This window comes from Ostrea edulis, chromosome 7 (genome assembly GCF_947568905.1).
Source record: "Ostrea edulis chromosome 7, xbOstEdul1.1, whole genome shotgun sequence".
NCBI classification, from domain to species: Eukaryota; Metazoa; Mollusca; class Bivalvia; order Ostreida; family Ostreidae; genus Ostrea; species Ostrea edulis.
In genome coordinates, this window is record NC_079170.1 from 25,266,686 (window position 1) to 25,292,094 (window position 25,409).

The following is a 25,409-nucleotide window of genomic DNA, read 5'->3' on the forward strand; positions in this document are numbered from 1 at the left end:
TTCTGGTGATGCCTATAACAGCGGTACATGTACTCACCTATCATTCTAACTTATTGAAAGTTAAAATAAATGTAGATATAATATAAACATTTTGAATACTATATATATATATATATATATATATATATATATATATATATATATATATAAAGGCATGCCTTCATCATATGATGTTATGATGTTTATTAACTTTAGTGGTGGATAACCGAGAACGACACCCCACCCCTACTTCGCACAATTCAATTTCTAATATTGACAAGCGGCCCATTTTGACCAGATAGACATTACCCTTGAACGTAAAACACTGGTCAGTCATTGTGTATTTCTAATAAACAAACTTCATCATTGAATACAGACCGTTAATGTTGCCACTGACACTACTTAGTCGTGAGTTGATTTTGTACGTGATAAATTCCTATGATCTTTACTCGTATGTTTCATTGCTTATTTAGAGTTTTTATTTGTTTGGTTTTTCCCCCTTCTTCTTCTTCTTCTTCAAGAGCAAAGTATTGATATTGCAGTTTAACCCCCCCCCCCCCCCCCCCCCCGGAACCGCCAGTTATTAGGTAGACGTATGGTGTTGATCTACTAATTAGGTAAATGAAGTCAATGGATATCTGCGGTAATATTTAGCGTTATTCACTTAATATTAGCTTCCTAACTATATTGAAAGTTGAAATAAACAACGTTAACATTTCGAATACTTTAAATATCTAGGATTTTGAGTAAGAAATGGTGCCGTTCCTTTGGGGTTATTTTTTTCATTGGGGATGGTACCATAGGGCCTACTATTATTATTACAGACAAAAATACCGGTTCCTGTGAATATTCACACCTGACGACCTGTAAAGGGTTGTAAATAGTGAATGTGAACAGCTGCATGTAAATAAGTTAGTGTTCTAACTGCATAATTTAATACCGTTCAATTTTATTCTAATGTTTTTGTGATAGGGTTATATGTATACAATTAAAATTGCATGGGAAAGAGTTTAGTAATGCAGAGCTCTAATATAATTTAATTTCTCATGTTGTTTAGACATTTATCCATTAACACATGTACATAGGTCTACATAATTTAGGAGTGTAATTACTAGATATAAAGTTAATGTCATTCCTTAGCTTGCAAGTACATTCTTAAGAATCATGACAAACAACACTCTTTAAGATACAATTTTCTGTTTTATTACTATATGCATGGGATAAAAGTCCCCATCCTGTGTTTTATTTGGGATATTTATTCCCATTCATGCTCAAATAGGATATTCACTGCCATTTCATGTTCATTATGGGATATTTCCTCCTATTGGACATTGTATCCCATTTTGAATTTAAAAATGGGAGTTAAAATCCTATGGGAGAAATTATATTTTTTCTCCCATGGGATTTTTGGTGGGAGTGAAAATCCCCCAAGTGGGATTAAAAATCCCTCCAAAATCCCATGGGATTTTTTGATTTCAGGTGAAATATCTTAAAAACTACAATAGTTACAAGTGTAAATGTTGGTGCATGTCTTGTGGACATAAAATCCCATCTTTTTTTTGTAAAGGGTTTATTTGTATCCTTAATAAAAGGGTTGGCGAAACTCCGGACTTTTGTCGTGTCCAGAGTTAAATGTCGCACTGTTATTGGTTAACTGGGAACCACTTATCAATTATGAATAATTAATTACCTGTGGATCATTAATTAATTATGAATCACTTATCAACTGTGGATATATGCGAATTACTTATTGCCTCATGATTCATGATTGACTTGAATCATTAATTAATTGTGGATCGTTGATTTATATGCAAGATACGCTCAGTTATTTCCCTGTAGTGAACTCTCATACACAGTAAGGGGCGAAACACAAACTGTTTACATGCGGAGGTAGGACAACAATCCATCACTGCACAAGCGAATGTGCTCAGTTAGTTTCGCATAAACAGTTTCATCACCCAAATCCGATTGATACACAATCTAAGTAAATTATAAGTATTCAGGAGTAATTAAATAGAGTAACTAAATCACAGGCACTTGTTTCTCTAAATGACTTATGACCTCTATATTTACAGAAACAAGTGCCCGTGTACTAAATATATGGAATTCTTGGTAGATCACATTATTCCGATGCTTGTACGGATCATGTCTAATTTGACATTCTTTTTATGTTTTCACTTTAGTACATACATGTATGTACTTTGATACTTCTTTCGATAATATTTTGTATTTCCGATATTAATATACTATAATTCTAAACATTGCTATTAATATACTTAAACAGAAGGTGCGTTTGATACATTTTATTGTCATCCTCATTGACTGTAGGTCCACTCTGTCCCGTATTCAACGTTCTACTAAATGCACCTCCTACACAGAATAGCTCTTATCTCTAGACTATCATATTGAATTAACTGTGAATCATTGATTAATTGTGAATCATTAATCAACAGTCTACTATGGATCGTTGTTCTATTTAGGAAACTACACACGGAATACGGTGACATATTCAGCCTTTGAATTTTAACTCATCGCATGATCATTGTCGGCGGTTTCAACACAATGCGCGAACTTCTCGTAAAAAGAGGCGATATTCTGGGTGACCGGCTGTATTTCTTCGTTTCTTCAGACATACATATGTATTTGAAAATCAAGGGATTTAGGACTTATGCTAAATTGCATTTTTTTTCAAAATCTATTTTACATCATGCATTCAGTACATCATTTACTACCAAAAATTCTTATATGTATGTATATCTAAGGCATTGTAGCTTGTACTGCGGCGAGTTAGTCGTTGATAACTTACATAATTTGCTCCAGGCATTTTTTTCCAGTTCAGGAGCCTATGGAAAGAGCATATACATTTTGGGCTAACATCGCCCAGACATTTGGGTTTCGGGAAAAAGAACATGCAGAACAGAATTCTCGAAGAGGTTGAATATTTCCTAACAGAGGTGGACAAATTTTCCGGAAAGCCTTTTGATATCCGGCCTCTGATATCTAAGGCTATTGGTAACGGTATTTCTACGGTTGTATTTGGTAAGAGGTTCGAACATTCGGATCCCACTTCCTCGGAACTTATCCGGTTGTTAAATGGTTTTATTGAGGGGGACACCTTGCAGTCTCCGATTAACTCTTTCCCCATACTGAAGTATCTTCCTGGTGATTTGTTCGGATGCAAGAAATTTATGCGTGACTTTGCCCGAGTCTTCGAGATTCAGAAAATGATCGTTGATGAACACAGGGCAAGTTTTGACGAAAGGGATATAAGGGATTTCATAGATTGTTTTCTATTAGAACAGATGAAACGAAACAAGGCAGGAGAAAACCACACTTTCACAGGTAACCCAATGTTAGCAGATTTAGATTTTAATACATCAAATAGATGTCTCCTAGCACTGACAGACAGGTAATAAACCTGACTACAGTTTTACTCACAGGCACTTGACGTTTTAAATATCTATAATAAAAAAAAATTTTCTTCCTGTAAACATAATATTGACAAGGTATACCACGCCGCCATCTTGGGTTTCGTTTTTACCAGCTGCATCGCTTGAAAATTTCGGCGAAAAGTTCGATATAATACAATAATTAGAACCCTACCATCTAGCAACAACTCTGTCAATATATTATCTCTCGCATCGTTATGGAAAACTCGAAATAATGTCCATTAATCAGATTTAATCAAGCATCAACTATCGTCTACTGCTTCTCAAAATGCGATAACTCCTGATCTAGGGACGGAAGTTGACATCATTATGCAAATGGAAATTCCCTTTCTGGTCTAGTCTCTCTGACGCTTGTGCGGGAAAAGAAAAACAAAAATGGCGCTAAATGCAGGGCAGTTTGCAGCTCTGCAAATGATAAAGGATGGGCATAATTGTGTGGTTCTAGGACAGGCTGGCACGGGGAAGTCCTTTTTAATAAGATATATTCTTCGAAGCCAGCCTACTAAGAACATTGCCGTGACCGCCAGTACTGGAATAGCTGCACGTACATTAGGGGAGGCGACAACTGTTCACCATTGGGCCTAGATAGAATGTTCTATCGCTAAAATGATAATGTCCTACGGACCCGATTTAACCCGATGTGGTGAGGGCCTGTCCCGAGACACAGTTAGATTATTCTAACTACATTGGGCCGGACTCGGTGACGGCAGGTATGGATATCAACATCTTCTACAGATCCTTTCGGAGGAGACAATATATAGGATTAAAACCTGCCAAATGCTCATAATTGATGAGATAAGCATGATCAGCAAAAAGGTCTTTGAACAGGTATTTTTAATCTACCTTGACTCAATGCTTAAATCATTCCAGGTCTATAGACTATTAATTGTTTTTCTTTAATATATTATCAAATAACCGTAGTTGAATCATGTCTGTTATTATATGCGGTTAATAATGAGTACACCCATCTTCAAAGGGGTGTCCTGCAACTAGCCCCCCCCCCCTCCCCCACGCCTTTGGCGGATCCAGGTTTTGCAGTTAGGGGAGGGGGGGCAACTCCATGAGGCGGGGGGGGGGGGGGGGGCTGGGAGCCGCCTTAAGGCCCCCAGTAGGTCCAGGGCGAAGCCCTAGGGGGTGAGTAAAGCCCCTGGAAGCTCCTGGATTTTACAAATTATATACTAGAGTTTGAAATATGTTGCCTGATGTATTCATTTTCACTTTTTTCTGTCAATTTCAATAGTGTGAATTTTAATAAAATGGCGCACATTTTATAGGTTTTTGGAAAAGAGGAAAAAAAACTTCTAGGTTAAAACTAGTAATGAAAGTAATTTCAATTTCAATTTAAATAAAAAGATTTTATCATTAATTATAATTTATTTCTCTGAGTGTGGAAGAAATTAGATCTATTGTTTCTTTTATTGCTTACATTTTTCTAAAGAAGAGACCTCGATTTACCTTGAATTTGAAAATTTTAGGGTGGGGTGTCAAATTTACGCCCCCTTAAATCCGCCACTGCACATGTGCATGCACAAATGGTATCTGCCGGATGAAAAAAGTATTTCTGACTATTTATTTTGTGTTTATTTCAGATTTACAATAAAAGATATTTAAGATGTATTGACTAAATTGCCATTACAAACGTAATATATCATCATTTAATATCAACATGTTGATTTTCAAAGATATAGGATGCATGTTGTGATTATTCCGGAATTATTCACTCTTGTGTCTGGTTTGTCAATAGATGTAGCTGAAGTGATTTCCTGTTTGACCAACGCCAATGAAGTATGCATTTTATCAAATCAACTTGCAACTTTTCATATTTAATCATCATTGTAGCTGGAGTTTGTATGTCGAATGGTGCGTGATCCCAGCCTCTACTTTGGTGGATTGCAGGTGAGATAATGAGTAGAAAATTTACACCTATATTCATGGAGAGGTGTATAAAATATATGACTTGCATTCACCCCCATTACATTAAAGTATGTCAAATGTTAGTAAGTTTCAGTAATGTATGCTTTGAATAGGTACATGTAGGTCAGTCGCTTTTCTTAAAAACTGAACTGGAGAATTGGATGTATTAAAGAATGGTGATTACACATTGCATTATATAATACCTGATTAAGATTTTGTGCAATATTTGTAATAATTCAAACAATGCTTGGTTGTTTGCTTTATGTCCCTTCGAAAATATTGAACTCAGTAAAACAAATTTAGACCTATACTTCGCACTCAACACCTACTGACACAGGACCTCCATTTTTAAGGATGTATCTGTAAGACCTGTGATTCTCGCCTCTTAACTCCTGAGCGTTTTGCAAAGGAGCAATCGTGTCCTATGTTTACATTCCAGGAGTTCATGGCCATGACACAAACTAACTCATTACCTGGTTACAAGCAAACTCTCTACTACTTGGCTACTGTGACCAATGATAAGATAAGGAGGTGTAAATTATTTATCATATCTGGAACATACATGTACATTAACATGGATCTTCCAAACAAACAAACAGAATGTCCCATAAGTCGAATTTTGTTTTTGTGCATGTAGGATAGTTTAAGGAATATTTTTTTAAGGGATCGTCAAGTGAGAAATATATATAGTATGGCTATGAACATGTATTATGATAAACATATAACTTAATTATTGTTTTCAATATTTTGCGGAAATGGATTTCTCAAATTAGCAAACACAAAGAAAATGTAGAAAAATTCTATACAATTAATGAAGAAGGCTTTGCCAGTTCATGCTGTTGTATAAAATTTTACATGATTTGTTAGGGGCTTGTTGAAATTGGTCTTGGTACATGGATATGTATTGTAGTGCAAAATTTAGAATGATTGCTATATTTCATTTGAAAGTTGTGGGGGTGGAGTGGATATATGGAGTAGGGTGAGGATTTTGTTTGGTTCCTTGCACTAAATGTACTCGGGTGACTGTTAAAGGCGTTATGGGCATCTTGTTCATATTATATACCTCTGTTTGAATTTTTTTTTTACAAATTGATAGATTTAAGTCATTGCCAAATTTAATCTAAATGAATATTTTAATATATTGCAGGTTGTATGTTTTGGAGACTTTTTCCAACTACCCCCCGTCCCAAATGATCTGTACAGGGATGCTGGGCAACATGCATTCATGTCTGCTGTATGGGAAAAGACCATTCCACACATCCTGTATTTAAAAACAGTGATTCGACAAAAAGAAAGTTCCTTGATTAATGCCATAAATGAGCTAGCAAGAGGTTTATAACTTTTTCTTTGTGAATTATAGTAAATGCAAAGTTGTACATGTAAGACATATTTAACTACAGGGTACTTGCTTGTAAGCTTTGTTTTGTATGTAGTATACCCTTACATGGGTTAAATTTAAGAATTTACTGACAGTTTTAAATTTGTAACAATTTTATTGTTATATACATGTATGTAAAAGGCAATTGATTTCTAAAAATATTCACTAGTGAAATGAATTTGCAGTAAGCTTGAGTATCTTAAGTTACCTCACAATGTGATACAAAGTACGTGTATATCATGATCTGGTTTTGCGATATGACATGATACAGTAGTCAATAATACTGTTAACTCTAATTATTACATTTTTGGGTCATTTTAATGTTGTTGTTGCAGTAAATTATTGCAAATGGGGATATTGTATCAGGACAGTTCTTGTAAGTGTGTGTAACATTGAGTTTGTAGACACTCTTCAGCTCAATTGAGTTTATACTTCACATACATGTAGCTTTGTAACCAAGAGAGAATTGTATATTGTTTAACGTCTGGCTGGAGAATATTTCACTCATATGGAGATACATGTATCACCAATGCTGGTGAAGGGCTGAAAAATTTAGGCCTATGCTCAGCGCTTATGGCCATTGAGCATGGAGGGATCTTTATCGTGCCACACCTGCTGTGACACAGGGCCTCAGTTTTTGCGGTCTCATCCGAAGGACCACCCCATTTAGTTGGCTTCTTACAACAAGCAAGGTGTACTTAAGACCTATTCTAACCCAGATCCCCATGGGACTCAAGAGAGGAAGAACCCTATTGTTTTGGTGGTTGGAAGATTTAAGGTCAATATCACAAACTTGCAGACATCCATTGGAAGGGGTATGGCCTGCCTTACAGAGCTCTTCTTTTAGATGGATAATAACCTTTAACATAATAAACTGGCTATGTCAGAAACTAATTTTAACACAAAATTCTAAATCTACCTTACTGGATTTATTCAGGTCTGACAATGAAAACTAATTTACACTGTTATTACGATACACCCCTTGGGATATGCTATGCATTTCATATACATGTGGGTTTGCAATGTATGAGATTGCTATATTACAGTTGCACTTGGAAGATAAATCTCTGATCGCAAACTTGCAAAATTGAAATCACTTCAATATATTCCCTTTGAAAGCAATCTTTTGAAGTTGTTCATTTACATGTAATGTTTTGTTGTTTGAAATCTTACAATAAGTTACATACATGTATAAATGTCTTGCAGGTGAGCCAAGTGTTGGAACAAATCACCTAATGGATATGTTAGATCGGCCTTTGAAAACCAGCTCTACAGCATCCGACAGATCTGTTCTATTTGGGACAAACTTTGAAGTTGACTGTCACAATGCCAATGAATTGAGTAGAGCAACAGGAGAGCTCAAGACATATTCATCAGAAGATGAAGGGGATCAAAAGTACCTTCAGAAAATAACAGCAAATAAGAAGTTGGTGTTGAAGGTTGGAGTGCCAGTAATGCTATTGAGGAACCTTTCACATTCTCTTGTAAATGGATTGCTTGGAAAAGTTGTACTTTTAGAAGATGATGGGCCGAGTGTGCAATTTGAAAATCAAGTAGTGAAGCTTAAGAAACTGGCATTTAGTGTATTTGATCCATCACAATGTAGGACCATTGCACAAAGACAGCAATATCCAATTCAATTAGCCTTTGCTTTGACCATTCACAAATCCCAAGGTCTGACTTTGCCACATGTTATCGTCGACTGCAAGAATATTTTTCAGGCAGGTCAATTGGGTGTTTCTGTTGGACGATGCACAAGCCTAGATGGTCTATGGGTAAAAAATTACTCTCCCAAAGTATGCAAGCCACATCCAAAGGCAGTGACAGAATATTGTTCAACTCAAGGAATTCCTCCATCCAATGACCATTCTTGTTGTCAAAAGGTACGTATGTAACGGAATGTTATTTGTAACGAAACTGAACAATATAAATTTAGTAGGATGTTTACCTTTCATTATTATTTGGAGATGGAGCTGAATTGAGGTGGCTCACTACGCCTTGAACGAATTTATCAAATCAGCACAAAAATAGTTACTCTTGAAAGATATGATGATATGTAATGAGTACATGTTTCAAAAAGGCGAAAAATTGTCATTTTGGATATTTAAAAAAAAACGTGATTTTCAAAAAATATACAAAGTATGGACAGATCTGAACTCAAGATCTGCGAGTCAGTAACCTGATACCTGAGCTATGATGGTATACCGTATTTTGCCGAATATAATACGCAGTGGTGTTTAATACGCACCCCCCACTTTGAGCCTAAAAGTTGGTGAAAAAACGCACTTCAGGTGTATAATACGCAGCAAAAATTTTGACCAAGCGGTAATCTTTATTTTATACTTGGTGTTAATTTTCACTTAATATTTTTGCAGAAATAATGAATTCTAAACAATACACAATAATTTGCAAACTTTTTGAGATGAGGTCTACATCGCGGTAATCTTCAATGAGAATCTTCAGGGAAATATCAACCCGGACAAGCCTGTTCATTTCAGTAAAGCACGAGATTTTGTAGCATTAAAGTCTTAACTGACTCGATATTTCCTTTGTTGAAACTTAAAATCAATCAAATAGCCGATGTTATAAAAATAAAATTAAACAATTAAACTATCGCTTATTTTACTGTAATCAACACACCATGGTAGGTACAAAGATGCAAATTATCAACTCCTCGTTAACTACGATGACTATTAAAATGTGTGAAAAAAAATTTTGTTAGGTATTTCTTTACCCGGAGGGGGTATCTAACAAAAGCAGTGTACACAACAATGGCTTCGTAAAACACACGCTTTTACGCAAGAATAGTTATTTCAAAGATTCAAATAAGTATTTCATTAAAAATTAGGCCTATCCATAAAACTTACAGTAAACAAACTTTTAGCAAGTGACAAAATTATTTTCCAACAATTTTAGCACGTGTCAAGGCATTATTGTGTACACATGCTTTCAATAATGGCGGCATGCGATGTAATGAATAGTCAGATCCAATGCAATTTGATTGGCTGTTTGTTTCATGATAATTGAATTATTTAGATATTGTAAGTATATATATCACATTTTCTGCAATTTTACGTTTCTGTAGTAATTTTCTTGAGGTCGAATTTTCTACTTAATAAATAGGTGAACGTGAAAAGGCGTACAGTATCCGAAGCCTTGGTCTTTGAGTGAAATATTACACTATACTTATCGCCGAGTTTCATCTTGAAAAAAAGGTCAAAAACCTATTGTGGTATATAATACGCACCCCTTTCTGGCACAAAAATATTCTCTAAAAAAAGTGCGTATTATATTCGGCAAAATACGGTATGTTAAGGAAGCTTGATGCAGAGATACCAGAGGAGAAATTTAATGATGAAGACCTGTCACCTTCTCTAGGTAATTATAAGATTTGTCACCCCCTCTAGGTAATTATGAGACATATTCATCACCCTCTTTAGGTAATTATAAGACTGATCACCCTTTGTAGTTAATTATAAGACTTATCACCCTTTGTAGGTGTCATATGCTGCTGTGGCGATTATTATAAGAATTGCTTGCTTGACAATGTCATTTGATTTGAATTATGTAGCGATTGATAAGTTTGATTTGTATAATATCTATACCTACAGGTTTCTGATTGTATTTTGTAGGAAAGTCATCCCCAAACTGCAGTACAGGTATTTGTTGTTTTTCTATCTTTAATTGAGGAGAAATCTGTCCATAAGTACCAGTGTGTAGTGAATATAAATTTTTCATAGCTAACAATGATATGCCTATACTTTGTTGTTTTACATATTTTATATTGATTATAGATCTGCAGGACTTACCACTACTGTCCCAGATCACCCTAACTCCTCCCTCTCTCCAGCTGACCCCAGAATTTGACCCCCATCACACCACATACAAAGCGCAGACAGACTATAACACGATTGTCTTCTCTGTAACTGCAAGAACCAAACACTGTAACACTACAGCAAGATTCCATACTTCTGATGGAGATGAAAGGTAAGCATGTAAATTGCTTGCTCAAAATAAAGTGCAAACAAACAAACGCACTCACTACCTATCTCCTTGGTAAAGGAGAGAACAGTGTAGATGTTATGATACTTCACTACACGTTTTATTTTGTAGCTCTATGACGTACACCCTCGGTCTAGGAGAGAATAGTGTAGATGTTAGAAGACTTCACTACGTTTTATTTTGTAGCTCTATGACGTACACCCTCGGTCTAGGAGGAAACAGTGTAGATGTTAGAAGACTTCGCTACGTTTTATTTTGTAGCTCTATGACGTACACCCTCGGTCTAGGAGAGAGCAGTGTTGATGTTATAAGACTTCACTACGTTTTATTTTGTAGCTCTATGACGTACACCCTCGGTCTAGGAGAGAACAGTGTAAATGTTAGAAGACTTCACTACGTTTTATTTTGTAGCTCTATGACGTACACCCTCGGTCTAGGAGAGAACAGTGTAGATGTTATAAGACTTCGCTATGTATGTTATAAGAGTTCGCTACGTTTTATTTTGTAGCTCTATGACGTACACCCTCGGTCTGGGAGAGAACAGTGTTAAGATCCACGTAGTTATGAAGTCCAATAGAGAACCAAAGTTCATCAACACGTACCTTATTTTGATTTGGCGACAAGAAAGGGGAATCCCCCAATTTCGCCCCTCTCTACGAGTCTGTCATCTGACACAGGTAAGGATTTTAAATACTGATAAAGAATATAGTACACGCTAGAGAAGAAAGACCTCTGCTGTCCTCAAGGTCAAACGTTGATGTCACTTTCTGTTATCAATCAATTTTTTGGGAACACACTGCATTGATAAGTGAAGCAGTATGATGAAAATGATTTATTTTTGGCTAGAAAAATGCTCATTGAAGTATTATATTATTAAATACATAACTTTGCAGGCCTAACCATTTAATTGAAGATTGCAGCCAATGATAGTTGCATATGCTTTGTCTGCCTTTTCACAATGTTATTGAATTATCTTTCAGCCACTTGTGAGAATTGAAAACACCAATTTGTACTTTACATGAATTTATTGAGCAATGACATCATAAAAACACAATACACACAGTGTTGGATGATACTGGCCGCAAAATTTAGTAGGAGTCAAGGGAGACAACTAGGATACCATAAACCAAAGGGCAAACTAGTGGCCTCGCTTAGGTGCGAGTGCCATGGAACCCCATGCCTGACACGCATGGTGGCTAGGCCCACAAGCTGCACAGCTTTTACACACTGTCTCTGGCTTGCTACCTGGTTTAGAACTTTAACACCAACCAGCCTGTAGCCTTTCCTCCTTTTATAGAGGTAGAGGGGGTCTGAGCACTGAAATGCTGCAGACCCCAAGCAGTTTCCAGTTATTCCAAACATTTGCTCAATGGCATTTAACTTCCATGTTAATATACACAGCCATGAGACATCCTTCATGCTTTGATGCAGATGGGCAGAGACAACAGGTTAAGCTTGTACAGGAATGATGTCTCCCTTGACCCCGCCACAAACATCAATATGATGTTCCCCACCAAAATTGCTTAGATAATATCTATCTACTAAATTAATGACAAGTTATAGGAACCCACCAGAAATGACAAGATCCTGCAAACTATTGAGGAGGGAAAATTTTGTCCTTTCCCCCCAAAATAAATTCCAAACCACCCTGTATATAATTTAAGTAGGCCTCGTTTGCATTTTCAGCAATGAGTTGCGTCATCCTGAATAAACTGGTTTGATGAACATTGATATTTTGTCATGAACAATACAAGCTAATTAACTTCAGACGTAACAAATTTTGTAATGGCCTTATTAACCTTGCCTTAGCAATATTGGGTAACAGATGTGCTGCTCTCACCTGAAAATTGTTTAGTATTACGAAATGAGTTTAACTTTCAAATGAACTTTGGCCGGTCACATATAGTAGCCAAAATTCCTGACTGATAATACCCCAGGAGGATTCAGGATGGCTGGCTTTGCGGAGACGGTATTGCTCATCATATTTGTACCAGCCTTGCGATCTAGTGGCAGCTAATCTGATGTCTCGCATGTATTTTAAAAACTCCTTGGCCCGAGCTCTATATTTTTCCAACATAACACTCATGTAAATCATGAAGGCATTAGTCCACTTTTCAGTTGTCAGGTGTGAACCCACATTAGACCTGACAGTGCAGAGTTTTCCATCCCTATTAGTCCACTTTTCAGTTGTCAGGTGTGAACCCACATTAGACCTGACAGTGCAGAGTTTTCCATCCCTGATTTTAATTTCACCTTGGCCCCCCAAACTATAGTCAATCTCTTTTGCTGATTACAACAGCAAACCTAAATCAATAAATTGCCCATTCCAAATTTTTTGCTTAAGTTTCAAAGAGATGTGTTGACCTACATTATCAAAATAGCTAACTTCTGGTACAGGAGTGAAGTCAGAAAAATCTGAATCTAGAGAAAAATCTGAGTTGTCAATATTACCAAAGTTGGCAGGCCCAAATTCCCCCAAATCTGATGCAGCCTCACTCCCCGGCACGCGCTCTGAGGATTCCTGGACCTGGAAGGGGGGATGATTATCTCTTGCTTCAACTCCAAGCTTTTGCTGCCTGGTGTTATTGCGAGACCTTTTTTGTCCTCTGCCCCGGGCTGGAGAAACCATTCCCCCATCTCTTTTCCTCTTTGGTGGCATTGGATTGGCCTTGATTGTTAACATGCTGTTATTGCTTCCACTTGAGTGGGATGTAAAGAGGAAGAGGAAGTTGCAATACTAGTTGACTCCTCCTGATGCTGACTTTCTTAAAATAAGTTAGTTTGTACCAAGTTAAGTCCTATTGTATAATGCTATTCACTCAGTTAAATGAGATTATCTCATATCCATGTCAATAATCTATAATGACTTTGTGAATAGGTTTGTTGTTGTGGATGCAGATCACTGGGTTATCTATCATGAAGTTTCATCCATTTAAGTGCTTTTTTAAAGTCAGTGATATTTAATTGTGTCAATTATAAATTTGAAATATTGCTTCTATAAAGTTGAAACTGTTATGGTAGTGAAATATTAAAAGTATCCATTTTTACATGGATAAATAATTTGTTTAATATCTTTATGATACAATGAAAAAGTGAAGATAATGAACAGTGATCAATCTTGTAATTCCTATAAAGAACGCAAAATTAAGAATTGGGGAAACTTTGACTCCTGGACTCAACAGACGTGAGATCGGGTGCTTAGGAGTAGAAAGCATCCCTTGTTGACTGGTCACACCTATGGTAAGCCCTTTATCATGATCAGGTAAACGGAGTTATTCGTAGTCAAAATCAGTATATAAAGAACGGTTTAACAATTGGTCTGAAGCACGTCAGAGAATATTCGACCAAACGACAGGTTGTATTTATTAAACAACTGTAGGATTTGTAAAATGCTGACTTCAAAAGAGACTGTTGAAACCGCTGTAACATCAACTTGTTTGTCAGTAGCCTGCCTCAATTTAAAAACTGATCATACAGAGAACGTGCTCTCACATATCGAATCGTTTGAGATATAATTACTGTATGCAGGTGATGATGAAATGTTGTTACATGAATATGGGACGTTAATGTAGCCCACTACATCAAGACCTATTCATTATATGACACAATGTCACCAGACGGCGATTCAAATGTTATGTGAAATTACTTGTATCGATCGTATTGTTTGTATATCTATACAGTTAAGTGGAAAAAGTATCGGGTGACTGACCCACAGATCCCAACTTCAAATCCACCAGTGTCTTCTGTTTTTATTTATTGAAATTATTTTTTGGAAAATGATGTCTCTTTCTCCAAAATTGCATGTTGCTTGCCTTTTTGACATGTGTACTTATCACATATCTTTCATGATTGAATTATTTCATGCTGATTTGATGAACTCTTTCAAGGTGTAGTGATGAGCCACCTTACGTGGAGAAGCTTAAGTCATCCTGTATGTCAATAAGTTGAGTTGTTTGTTATCAATACATTTCTGTTAGGATTGTGAGCTGAAGTACTCTCCAAGAGAAAGTTGTGGACTGACTGCAGTAACCAAATACAGATCCTGGAGACTCTATCTGAAGCACAGAGATCAACTTCCTGTCTGTCATCAGTCTGATTATCGGCAAGGTAATTTCCCTCATACATATTGCCCAAGCTTTAATTGCTGAGTTGTAGTTGCTACTTTTTAGTCCCCTACCGATGAAGTCAAAGGGGACTTTAGGATTGTGCTCCATCTATCTGTCTGTCTGTCAGTCAGTCTTGCAAATCAGTTTTTCGGACTTTTTTTGATGTGCTTGGAGATATTCATTTGATATTTGGTACATTGCTTTCCCTTAAAAAGTTACAGATCAAGTTTGAATTTCGTCTCGGTCCGTTGATTTTTCACTAAATTATGACCCTTAGACTTAGAAAAATAGCATGAATTGTCAGTATTCCTAACTTATTTTGATGTGCTTACACATATTCATTTCATATTCTGTATGTCATGATGATTGCTTTGTCATAACAAGTTACAGATTGATTTTGAAGTTTTCCTGGTCTAGTCATTGTACCTGAATAGTAGTTAATTTCCAACTATTCCTATCCTGATTTCCCAATCTTCCCTTTTACCATAATCTTGGTCTGATAATGACCTTCGAATATTGTTGTGGTCCAATAATTTTTGCCTCCGGTAGGGAACTATGTATTGCTATATACAATACTATCAGAATGCTTGTTTAATTACCAATGATTTGTGGTCCACATATATCTTCTCCATTTAAAGATTGAAATAAAATTTCAGTTGATATTAATTGCGATACATCTTATTATTAAAGAGTGATAACTCATTGTCATAATGACTGACTTTCTTTTGAAACACATGAGAGAAAATAAATATTTGCAATGCATTCCTTGTCCTTGTATTATTCATAACTGGATAGCTCAGTGGTTAACTTGTATGACTGCCAATCTGTAGATAATGTGTTTGAATCTAGCTGGAGTTTTTATATTTTTATACCCCCCCCCCCGAACAAAGTTCTGAGGGGTATATAGGAATCACTGTCTGTCCGTCTGTCTGTGCAAATTCGTGTCTGGGCCATAACAATCTTTGTTCTTTGACATAGGCATACCATATTTGGCACACAGGTGGATCACCATGAGACGATGTGTTGAGTACCTTCATGTCCTCTATATGACCTTGACCCTTGACCTTAAGGTCAAAATTAAAGGTTTTTTACAATGGATTCGTGTCCGGTCCATAAGTTCTTTGTTCTTTGACATTGGCATACTATATTTGACACATGAGTGTATCACCATGAGACGATGTGTCGGGGACCTTCATGACCTCCATATGACCTTGTCCTCAAGGTCAAAATTAAAGGTTTTTACAATGGATTCATGTCAGGGCCATGACTTCTTTGTTCTTTGACATAGGCATACCATATTTGACACATGAGTGTATCACTATGAGACGATGTGTCGGGTACCTTCATGACCTCTATATGACCTTGAACTTTGATCTCAAGGTCAAAATTGATTATAGGGTTTTGACATAGTCATACCATAAGACATGAGTGTATCACCATGAGACTATGTGTCATGTACATTCATGACCCCTTTATGACCTTGACCTTTGATCTCAAGGTCAAAATTATAGGTTTATACCATAGATTTGTGTTCGGACTATATCTTCCATTTTCTTCTACAAAGGCATACCATATTTTTACATTCAGGAAAGAGGTAATTTATACCTATTTTATACCTATTAACAACACCCTTTTTGAGATTGGGGTAGGGGGGGGGGTATTCTTATTGAGCAGTACCTTTTGTTTGTTTTTGCAATATATAGATCTACGTATCAATGGATTATTTACCTACTGCCATCAGCTAATAAAGCCTAAATAAGAAACAGTAAGAAAGAGTTATCGTCCTTAGATTTGGACCCTGGCCAACTTTGAAAGAAGTCTTGATTATCGTGAAAAAAAATTGAGGGGGCATCTTTCTATTTCAAAATGCCATATTTAAATCCTAATGCTGCATAGGGATTGTGTTCAATTTATCAAACACTGAAATGTTACATACAATTTACCAATTTCATGCAGAAAATACTATAGTCTGTTTCATGTTTGAGGTATATATGTATCTGTGAATGTGCTTGTTCAGTTTACTTTCTACTAAAACTGTTGCATAGGGATTGTTTTCAATTTATCAAACACTGAAATGTTACATACAATTGACCATTTTTACGCAGTAAATACTATCCATCCATGCTTTCAATGTTTTATCATTGACGATGTTGATCCTGTAGCGTATTTTCAATGCGTCTGACATATCTTAAATATACTGTCATTATTTACAGTTTTGTCCACAATGCCATCATTTAACAATTGATCAAATACTGCCACCTTTGAGGATTTCTTATAATGATTCTATTATTAAAACTAAACCCGAACCGAAATACGGAGAAATGGAACCGAACCCGACCCGAACAACATGAACCGCGGTTTACGGTTATTTCGGGTACCCTTTGCAGCCCTATGTATTATGATATACGCATGTAGTTTTTTACAACTGTTTGTTTATGAAATTAAATGTTTTAAGTTTTTACAGTGTTGAACAGATCAAATTCTGGATTCTAATTTTAGATAATGAAAATAACTGTAAGATTTATGAAAGGTGAAGATAACGAACAGTGATCAATCTCATAACTGCTATAAGGAATACAAAGTAGAGAGTTGGGCAAACACAGACCCCTGGATATACCAGAGGTGGGATCAGGTGCCTAGGAAGAGTAAGCATCCCCTGTCGACCGGTCACACCTGCACTGAGCCCTATATCTTGATAAGATAAACGGAGCCATCCATAGTCAAAATCAGTGTGCCAAAATGACCTAACAATCAGTATGAAATGCGCCAGACAGGATTTGACCCAATGTGAGGTTGTGTTGCTATATTTTGTATGTTACCATTGATCTGGCAGCAGTAGGAAATAAGTCTGTTTTACTCTTAGCTTCGTGGTTTGTTCCGTGTGAAGACTGTAAAAATCCCAACTCATGTCACTGGAGGAGTGCCATGTGGCAGCCAGAAGTCTGCCAATCCAAACATTTGAATGACCTCGACATCAGCACCTGCTTCAGGGGCCGAAAGTTGCTTTTTATAGGGGACTCAACCAATCGGGGAATCATGCATTACATTCTGGAGAAGATTAACGGTTCTATTACGGAATGGGACAAAACTCATAACCTCAAACTCTATAAAAGTATCAATGGCAACCAGACTGATCTCAGCTACACATATTACCCACAATTCTGGTTACCTACCAATCACAGACCTGCATTTGACAAGGCAATATATCAGCTCATCAAATGGTATGTAAAAGTGATAAGTATGCTGTTATATAATGTTAATGTGTCATTAAGTGCTGCAGACTTATGTAGACAAATTTGACTTTAAATTTAGGACACAACCTTTAACTGATGACAACAGAACAGTGCTGGTAGTTGGTGGAGTTCATTGGTTGGCTAGTCAGCATTTAGATCTCATCGTCAAAGCTTTAAAGAGGTATCATATCTTCATCTTAGCTTTAAAGAACACATATCATGGGATCATAAAGGAAGAATGTGCATGTACATTAGAAATTCAGTTGTGTACAGTGAACATAGACCGTAAACAAGCGTTTTGTATTTACAGCTACTCTAGTTTGTAAATCGCTGATTTGTAACCTATTAGTTTCTTTGTTTGTTTGACGTCCCTTTGAGAAATGTTGACTTATATTGAGTCGTCACCAGCTGTAGGTGGAGTACCACAAAGTTAGACAGATGCTTGGTGATCAGGGTTGTAGCAGTGAGGGTTAAATTCTTTAAAGTAGCAGCACCTGCCATGACATGTGACCTATGTTTTTAAGATCATGTCTGATAGAGCCATTACTCTCACTTTTAAATGCAGAACAATTGACAAAGGAAATACATACGAGGGTTGTCCCAAAAAGTCGTAGATAATGTTAATAATTTTCGAAATACGCATCAAATCCAAAAGATTTTTTACATGAGGAAACTTTTAGTTATTCTAAACAAAAATTATATAATTTGAAATAAGTAATAGAAGAAGGGATGTTACTGAATAAAAAGATATCTATCTGCATTGTTGGCGCGTGTACAAAAATAAGTAGATATTTTCTTTGTACCACAGATTTGGATGAAAGCAAATAGTTTCATATTAAATATATCGCATTCAAATTTATATCAATGGAATCAGTGATGTTTTCTACGTAATATATTGGTTTTACGACCGCAGGACGTTATAAACGGCAGAGAAGTGATGACATTTATAAACGTACCTGTAATGAAAATTTCGCGATATGACAACGTCAATGGCATTCTTGGCACACGAAAAAATATTATGTAGCCATTGCTCAAAGAAAACACGAGATGGAAAGCACATCAGATCACCAGAATGTAAGCGGTGCATTAGTGTTTAAATGGCACAAGATATTTGTAAAGGGAATGACATACAAACTGAAAATGGGAAGGCCATCAAAAAGAAAATAACGATCGCAAAATCCTGAGGGTAAATAACGTCATGTAATTGATGAAGATGAAGTTTGTGCGCCGACAGCTATGATCATGTTTTTTATTTGTGTTCTATGTCATTATGAAAAAAGATAGGAAACTTTGTAAACAAAACTCCAAAATGATGCTTTAATTTAAATAACAAAAGAAAATTAATATTTTTTCTAACAAATAAACGAGTTATTAACATTGTCTACAACTTATTGGGACAACCCTCGTATGTTAACATCTTGGGTTTAATGAGGCCATTGCACAAGCAGGGCTTGAACTCATGACCTGGTTATGAAGCAAATGCTCTACCACTGAGCTACTGGTGACAAGTTCAAAACATATTTTTGGAGAAATAGAGAGAGTTAACATATTGGGATTTTTAGCCGAGTTGCAACGAAGTTGAACTCGGCTATTGGTTTGGTGATGCGGGCGGTTGGGTGTCAACAATTTGTTTCCGGATGATAACTCGAAAAGTTTATTTGTGTTCAAGTGAATATTCTTCAATATTTCTGTAATGTAAAAAAAAATTTGTTCACAGTAAGAGTACTTTGACATTTTCAGGGAAAATTTATCTCACATTAAACTCATCATCAAAGGATTGGGGTCCGGATTCCATCAGCATGTAAATGGTGTCCACTACTTACCAGAAGTAAGTCCAATTACATATCAGAGCGAAAACGACGATGTATTTAAGATAGAATTTGTACTATAAATGCATCCATTGGAAGTTAAAAACTTGTTCCTTTTTTAGGGTCAGGGTTATTACAATGGAAGTCTAATTTTAAAAAATTTGCTTTGTTTAGATTTACAGAATATGCTAATGACTGGGATAATATTTATATGCCAGTCATCAGACGTCTGTATATCTGTCCGAGGTCATGTTTTTCGGACTTTTTACCATAACAGATGCATGTACAATGTTGAAATTTGGTCACTATTTCTCCTTCAAGAATTGTAAGTGTGAGATTCAGTTGCATTGGTGCACCATGACCTACTTTAGGGCTAAAAGTATTTTTTATTACGGATTCAATTGCCCTGAAATTTAGTCATAAGTTTCCTCTCGGAAAAATACAAGTCCAGTTTGCATTTCAGCTGGATTGGTGCACCATGACCTACTTTAGGGCTAAAAGTAGATAAAATAGTTTCGTGGACTTTTTCTCATTATGGATCATAGATATTGCACTGAAATTTTGTCATCTCTGTCCAACGGGCATATAATGTAACTTTTGCGGTACTTTTGTTTGAAATTTAAACCACGGTACATGTAGATGTAAAAAACAAAAACAACCCCCCCCCCACACACACACACATTTTGTAAATAGAGTTGCTAGGTATTTAATGTAGTTTTAAAAGTCTATTTTCTACTTTTTATTGGTAGGCAGACTTGCAGAAAGTTTTACTGAGAGAAGAGGAATTAGAAAGACATGGCAAAAAGCTGGGTTTTGAATTCATCAAAACATTTAAAATGACAATGGCCAGATTTAAAGATTTTTTACAGGGGAAATGTGCTTGCCATTTTCATAAGGTAAGTATAGTAGTCTTCGGATTTCAGAGGTTTTTAGCTCACTTGACCTGTAAACTCAAGTGGGCATTTTCTGATTACCTGTTGTCCGTCCATCTGTCAACTTTTCGCATTTTCAACTTCTTCTCCAGAACCACTGGACCAATTTCAACGAATCTTGGCAAAAAGCGTTCATGGATGAAGGGAATTTAAGTTTGTTTAAGTGAAGAGCAATGCCCTTCTCCAAGGGGAGATAATGGTAAAATAGTAAAAATACACTGAAAAATTATTTTAAATTTTTTTTCCAGAATCAGCAGGCAACCCAACTTTGCACAAAGCATCCCTAGGTGAAGGGGATTCAAGTCTGTTCAAATGAAGGGCCATGCTCCCTTCATTGGGAAAATAATGCAAAAATAGGGTGGAATCATTAAACATCTTCTTAAGAACCACAGGGCCAGTTGTTGAAATTTATATGAAAGTGTCCTGACATAGTGCAGATTCAAGTTTGTTCAATTCATGGCCTCTGGGGGTAGGGTAGGGCCAAAATAGGGAAAACCTGTTAAAAATCTTCTCAAGAACCTAAGCTAGGGCTTTCATATTTTGTGTATATGTCCCTTACGACAAAGCATTTCATGTGATCTAATGTTTTCTGATCTTGTGACCTTAAACTGGAAGTTTGACCTACTTTTACTAAAAATCTTATCTATTCAGTATGTCCTGAACTACCTAAGGTAGATCTTTCATGTCTTAATATATATAAATTTCTTTTTGCAAAATCTTTTATTTCATATCATGTCTTTGAACCTTGAAGTCTGAGTTTGACCTACTTTTAAGATAAGTATATGTATATCAGGATCTATTTTAGGTACATGTAGATATTTTTTATGGCAAGACATTTGCAACACAATAATGTTTGATCTTTTTGACTTTGGAGTTTGACCTACTTTTAAAAAACTGACCTTTATAATAACTCCTGCATTATTTAAGGTACGTCTTTCATGTTTTGAATTCTTTATGGCAAGACCTTGTTATACTTTGGTGTTGACCTTAAACAACAGCAAGGTCAAGGTGGCTCAGGTGAGAGATGTGGCCCATGGGTCTCTTGTTATGAAATTCTTGCAAATTCTCCTATCAACAGTACCATTTTTATAATCGGATATGGCTGGAAATACTTAAATATGAATAAGATTAAATTTTCTGATCGAAAACCAAAAAACTTCTTGAAAAATAATATAGGATGTACAACGTTTAAACTCTTACAATGTATGTAAATTTAGTTTTGTTGAGTTTAAGTCCCAGAGAAAAAAGTTGGAAAATTTACTCACAGTAGCATTCTAGTACTTGATTATTGTGAAAATTTCAAAAATAGAAAATGCCGAATTGCTTCTCTGTACAACTGTAAAATCATGCATTTTAAGGTTAAAAGTCAATGAGTTGTTTTTTAATTTTTAGTAAAGAAGCAGTTTGTGTTAAAGTTGTCTTTGCTATACAATGTTCATACACGATGACTGTAATTATTATATTGTGAAAAGTGGTAACATTCATGTAATATACTTTCATTCACACAATTCTTCTCTATGAGATGTAAGATATGTTAATATGAAATGAATTACAACTTTTATGTTGTGCTCTGTCATTAATGAAGTGAAGAACAATTAGACAATATTGTACTTGCAGTTAGCAGAGATGAAGAATAGCGGCCTCAGTAGACCGATTTACCATGTTGAAGGTGAAATCAATGCAGTCTACTCACAAATGATTATCAACAGCATATGTAGGACATGAAAAAGACAGGATCAAGGACAAATATACACCTCTCAGTCTGTCTGTCTGTTAATATTGTCCAGGGTTCAGATGCCATCCAGTAAATATTTACTAGAGAAGTAAGAAACATAGGTGTGATTTCCTAGCAGCTATCCTCTACATGTTATGTTGTCATTCAAGTTTACTATGACATATACATGTACACTAAGATATATCATATTATATGAAATACTCAACTACAAAGGAAAAGCAGTTAAACAATGTATATGTATTGTTTGTGAGAGGGCTAATATATGAGGTATATGTATTGTTTGTGAGAGGGTTTATATATGAGGTACATGTGTTGTTTGTGAGAGGTGTTATATATGAGGTATGTGTATTGTTTGTGAGGGGTTTTATATATGAGGTATATGTATTGTTTGTGAGAGGGGTTATATATGAGGTATATGTATTGTTTGTGAGAGGTGTTATATATGAGGTACATGTGTTGTTTGTGAGAGGTGTTATATATGAGGTATATGTATTGTTTGTGAGAGGTGTTATATATGAGGTATATGTATTGTTTGTGAGAGGGGTTATATATGAGGTACATGTGTTGTTTGTGAGAGGGTTTATATATGAGGTATATGTATTGTTTGTGAGAAGGTTTATATATGAAGTACATGTGTTGTTTGTGAGAGGTGTTATATATGAGGTATATGTATTGTTTGTGAGAGGTGTTATATATGAGGTATTTGTATTGTTTGTGAGAGGTGTTATATATGAGGTATATGTTTGATGCAGCTTGAGATTACACACAAATATTGACTGGCACTGATAATGTAATAAAACATTTGATATTTTGTGTTGTTGACTACGTTAAAGACAAAAACTATGGCTAAATCTGTTTCTGTAATTCTGTTTTACTGGTGTAGAGCTTGTCCATTTGTGTTCATTTGTTAATGGGTATCATTATATTTCTGTGAGGTACGTGTGTCCTGTATTGAACATACTAGATACAGATATTATCGGGTTCATTATGTAATAGATTAATCACAGCTACAACAGTGTTTGATTAACTACTCATGTATGCCTTGTATGAACATTTCAAAGAACAAAATACTCTGTATTTAAATATACATTTGTTAACATTTATGAAAGTTTAATAAAATGTTTTCAGAAATTCAATTTCGATCTGCATTGTTGTTTAAACGAAGTTAAACGATTGATCGTATATAGTTTAACGTCCCTTTCGATAATCTAACATTGATGGAGACGTCACCATTGCCGGTGAAGGACTGCAAAATTTAGGCATATGCCTGGCGTTTACGACCTCTGAGGAGGAAGGGATATTTATTGTGCCACACCTGTTGTGACCCGGGTCCTCGGTTTTTACGGTCTCATCGAAGGACCACCCCATTTAGTCGCCTCTTAAGACAAGCAAGAGGTACTAAGGATCTAGTTAACCCAAAATTAGTGAGACAATCTAAATGATTTTCATTGAATATATGTAGGTTCTTATGTTAAAGAAAAACAATCGATTTTTCACCAGGACTGGTTTCAAGGAAGTACACTACATCGTCATAATAATGGTTGACTTTCTTTTAAAACATGAATGAAAAAATGGGTGTGAATATCAGCAATATTTGTATTTAAATATAAATACAATGCTGGGTAGCTCAGTTGATTAACATATCAACTGCAAAAAGAGAAAAACATGGCGACTGCTGATCTGTAGATCGCTCTTTCGAGTCCAGCAAGGATTTTAATTTATTTTGAAAATACTTGATACTCAAACTTTTGTGATATAAATCCAAACTAGTTGTTCTTAGTTTGGTCAGCGGGAATTTACATTTCTAAAAGAAATAAATTGATAAAGACATGCATTCAAAATGAAGTACATTTAGTGATAATTTTCTGTGCCAGACAGATATCTGTCTTCTATCTAGTATATATATTACTTATTTGGCGGATTGATATGTAGTCTAAGCCTGTTTTTAATTATCTCGTTATAACAAGTCAGTATCTCGGTTATCTAGTTATAACGATATTAATTCGCTATAACGAGATAACTAACTCGTTATAATGAGATACAGTACAGACTCGTTATAACGAATTAGATCATCGTCACATGTCAAGGGTTATTGCGAGGTAACGAATCAATAACCCTTGACTTGTGAAGATGGAATTAGATTTCATTTCACTTTTCAAAACCAAGACAATCTGGCTTTAAACCAAGCCAATCTGGCTTTCATACCCTTGTCCCAAGATTAATTCATACCAAATGTGAAAAGAAGATAAGTAGCTATAAGAAGTTAAAAATGTTCATTTTTAATGGATGACAGACGACGATGGGCGGCAACCAATGGCAATAGGTAACCCGAGTTTACTCAGGTGACATAAAAATTAATATACTGCATAGATTGATAGAATAACGGAATATTAATCTTTTTAGCGATTATAATTTTCCCATTAAAATGAGTTGAAGTGCATACAATTACAAACTTGCTTGTGCACATATCCGTGTGTGTGTAATATATATGATACTTGTGGAATTTTATTAACATTTACATCTTGATTCTATAACATTGATTATAAAGGTCAAACGACATGTTATTGGGGATCATATATGTATGGAGCGCCAAATTAACATAAACTCAGATAATTGAAGATATCATCAATTTGTTTGATGCGCGCCTCAATTCAATTGAAGATCTCTTCAAATAATTAATGATATCTTCAATTCTGAATTATTGCGTCCATTGATCAATGATAGCATTAATTCGTCAGCTGAATTGATGCACGCTTTAATTGAATTAATGATCTCTTCAAATGAATTAATGATATCAACAATTGAATTGATGCGCGCTACAATTCAATTGAAGAAAGCAATACTTCATGAATCAAAGACAAAATATGGTATAC

General features: G+C 35.6%; 3 protein-coding genes across 4 annotated transcripts in view; 2 read left to right on the forward strand and 1 right to left on the reverse strand.

The window, feature by feature from the left end:
* The window catches only part of LOC125656545 (uncharacterized), a 185,434-nt gene that overhangs the window by 41,926 nt on the left and 118,099 nt on the right, over positions 1 to 25,409 (reverse strand). The gene's annotated exons all lie outside the window — the stretch shown is intronic.
* Positions 3,155 to 7,054, forward strand: LOC130047959 (uncharacterized). Its single transcript, XM_056143779.1, has 3 exons — positions 3,155 to 4,256; positions 5,268 to 5,324; positions 6,490 to 7,054. The coding sequence occupies exons 1-3, from the start codon at positions 4,206 to 4,208 to the stop codon at positions 6,679 to 6,681; spliced, it is 300 nt and encodes a 99-aa protein (XP_055999754.1). The 5' UTR covers positions 3,155 to 4,205; the 3' UTR covers positions 6,682 to 7,054.
* Positions 8,923 to 23,672, forward strand: LOC125656546 (cadherin-like and PC-esterase domain-containing protein 1). Of its 2 annotated transcripts, XM_056143773.1 has the most exons (10): positions 8,923 to 10,098; positions 10,353 to 10,379; positions 10,515 to 10,707; positions 11,231 to 11,399; positions 14,700 to 14,829; positions 17,692 to 18,049; positions 18,141 to 18,242; positions 19,802 to 19,889; positions 20,619 to 20,765; positions 22,419 to 23,672. In XM_056143773.1, exons 1-10 carry the CDS (start codon positions 10,029 to 10,031, stop codon positions 22,524 to 22,526), a joined length of 1,392 nt encoding a protein of 463 aa, XP_055999748.1. In that variant the 5' UTR covers positions 8,923 to 10,028; the 3' UTR covers positions 22,527 to 23,672. The 2 variants fall into 2 exon arrangements, with proteins under 2 accessions (XP_055999748.1, XP_055999747.1); XM_056143772.1 differs by having other exon boundaries at positions 20,619 to 23,672.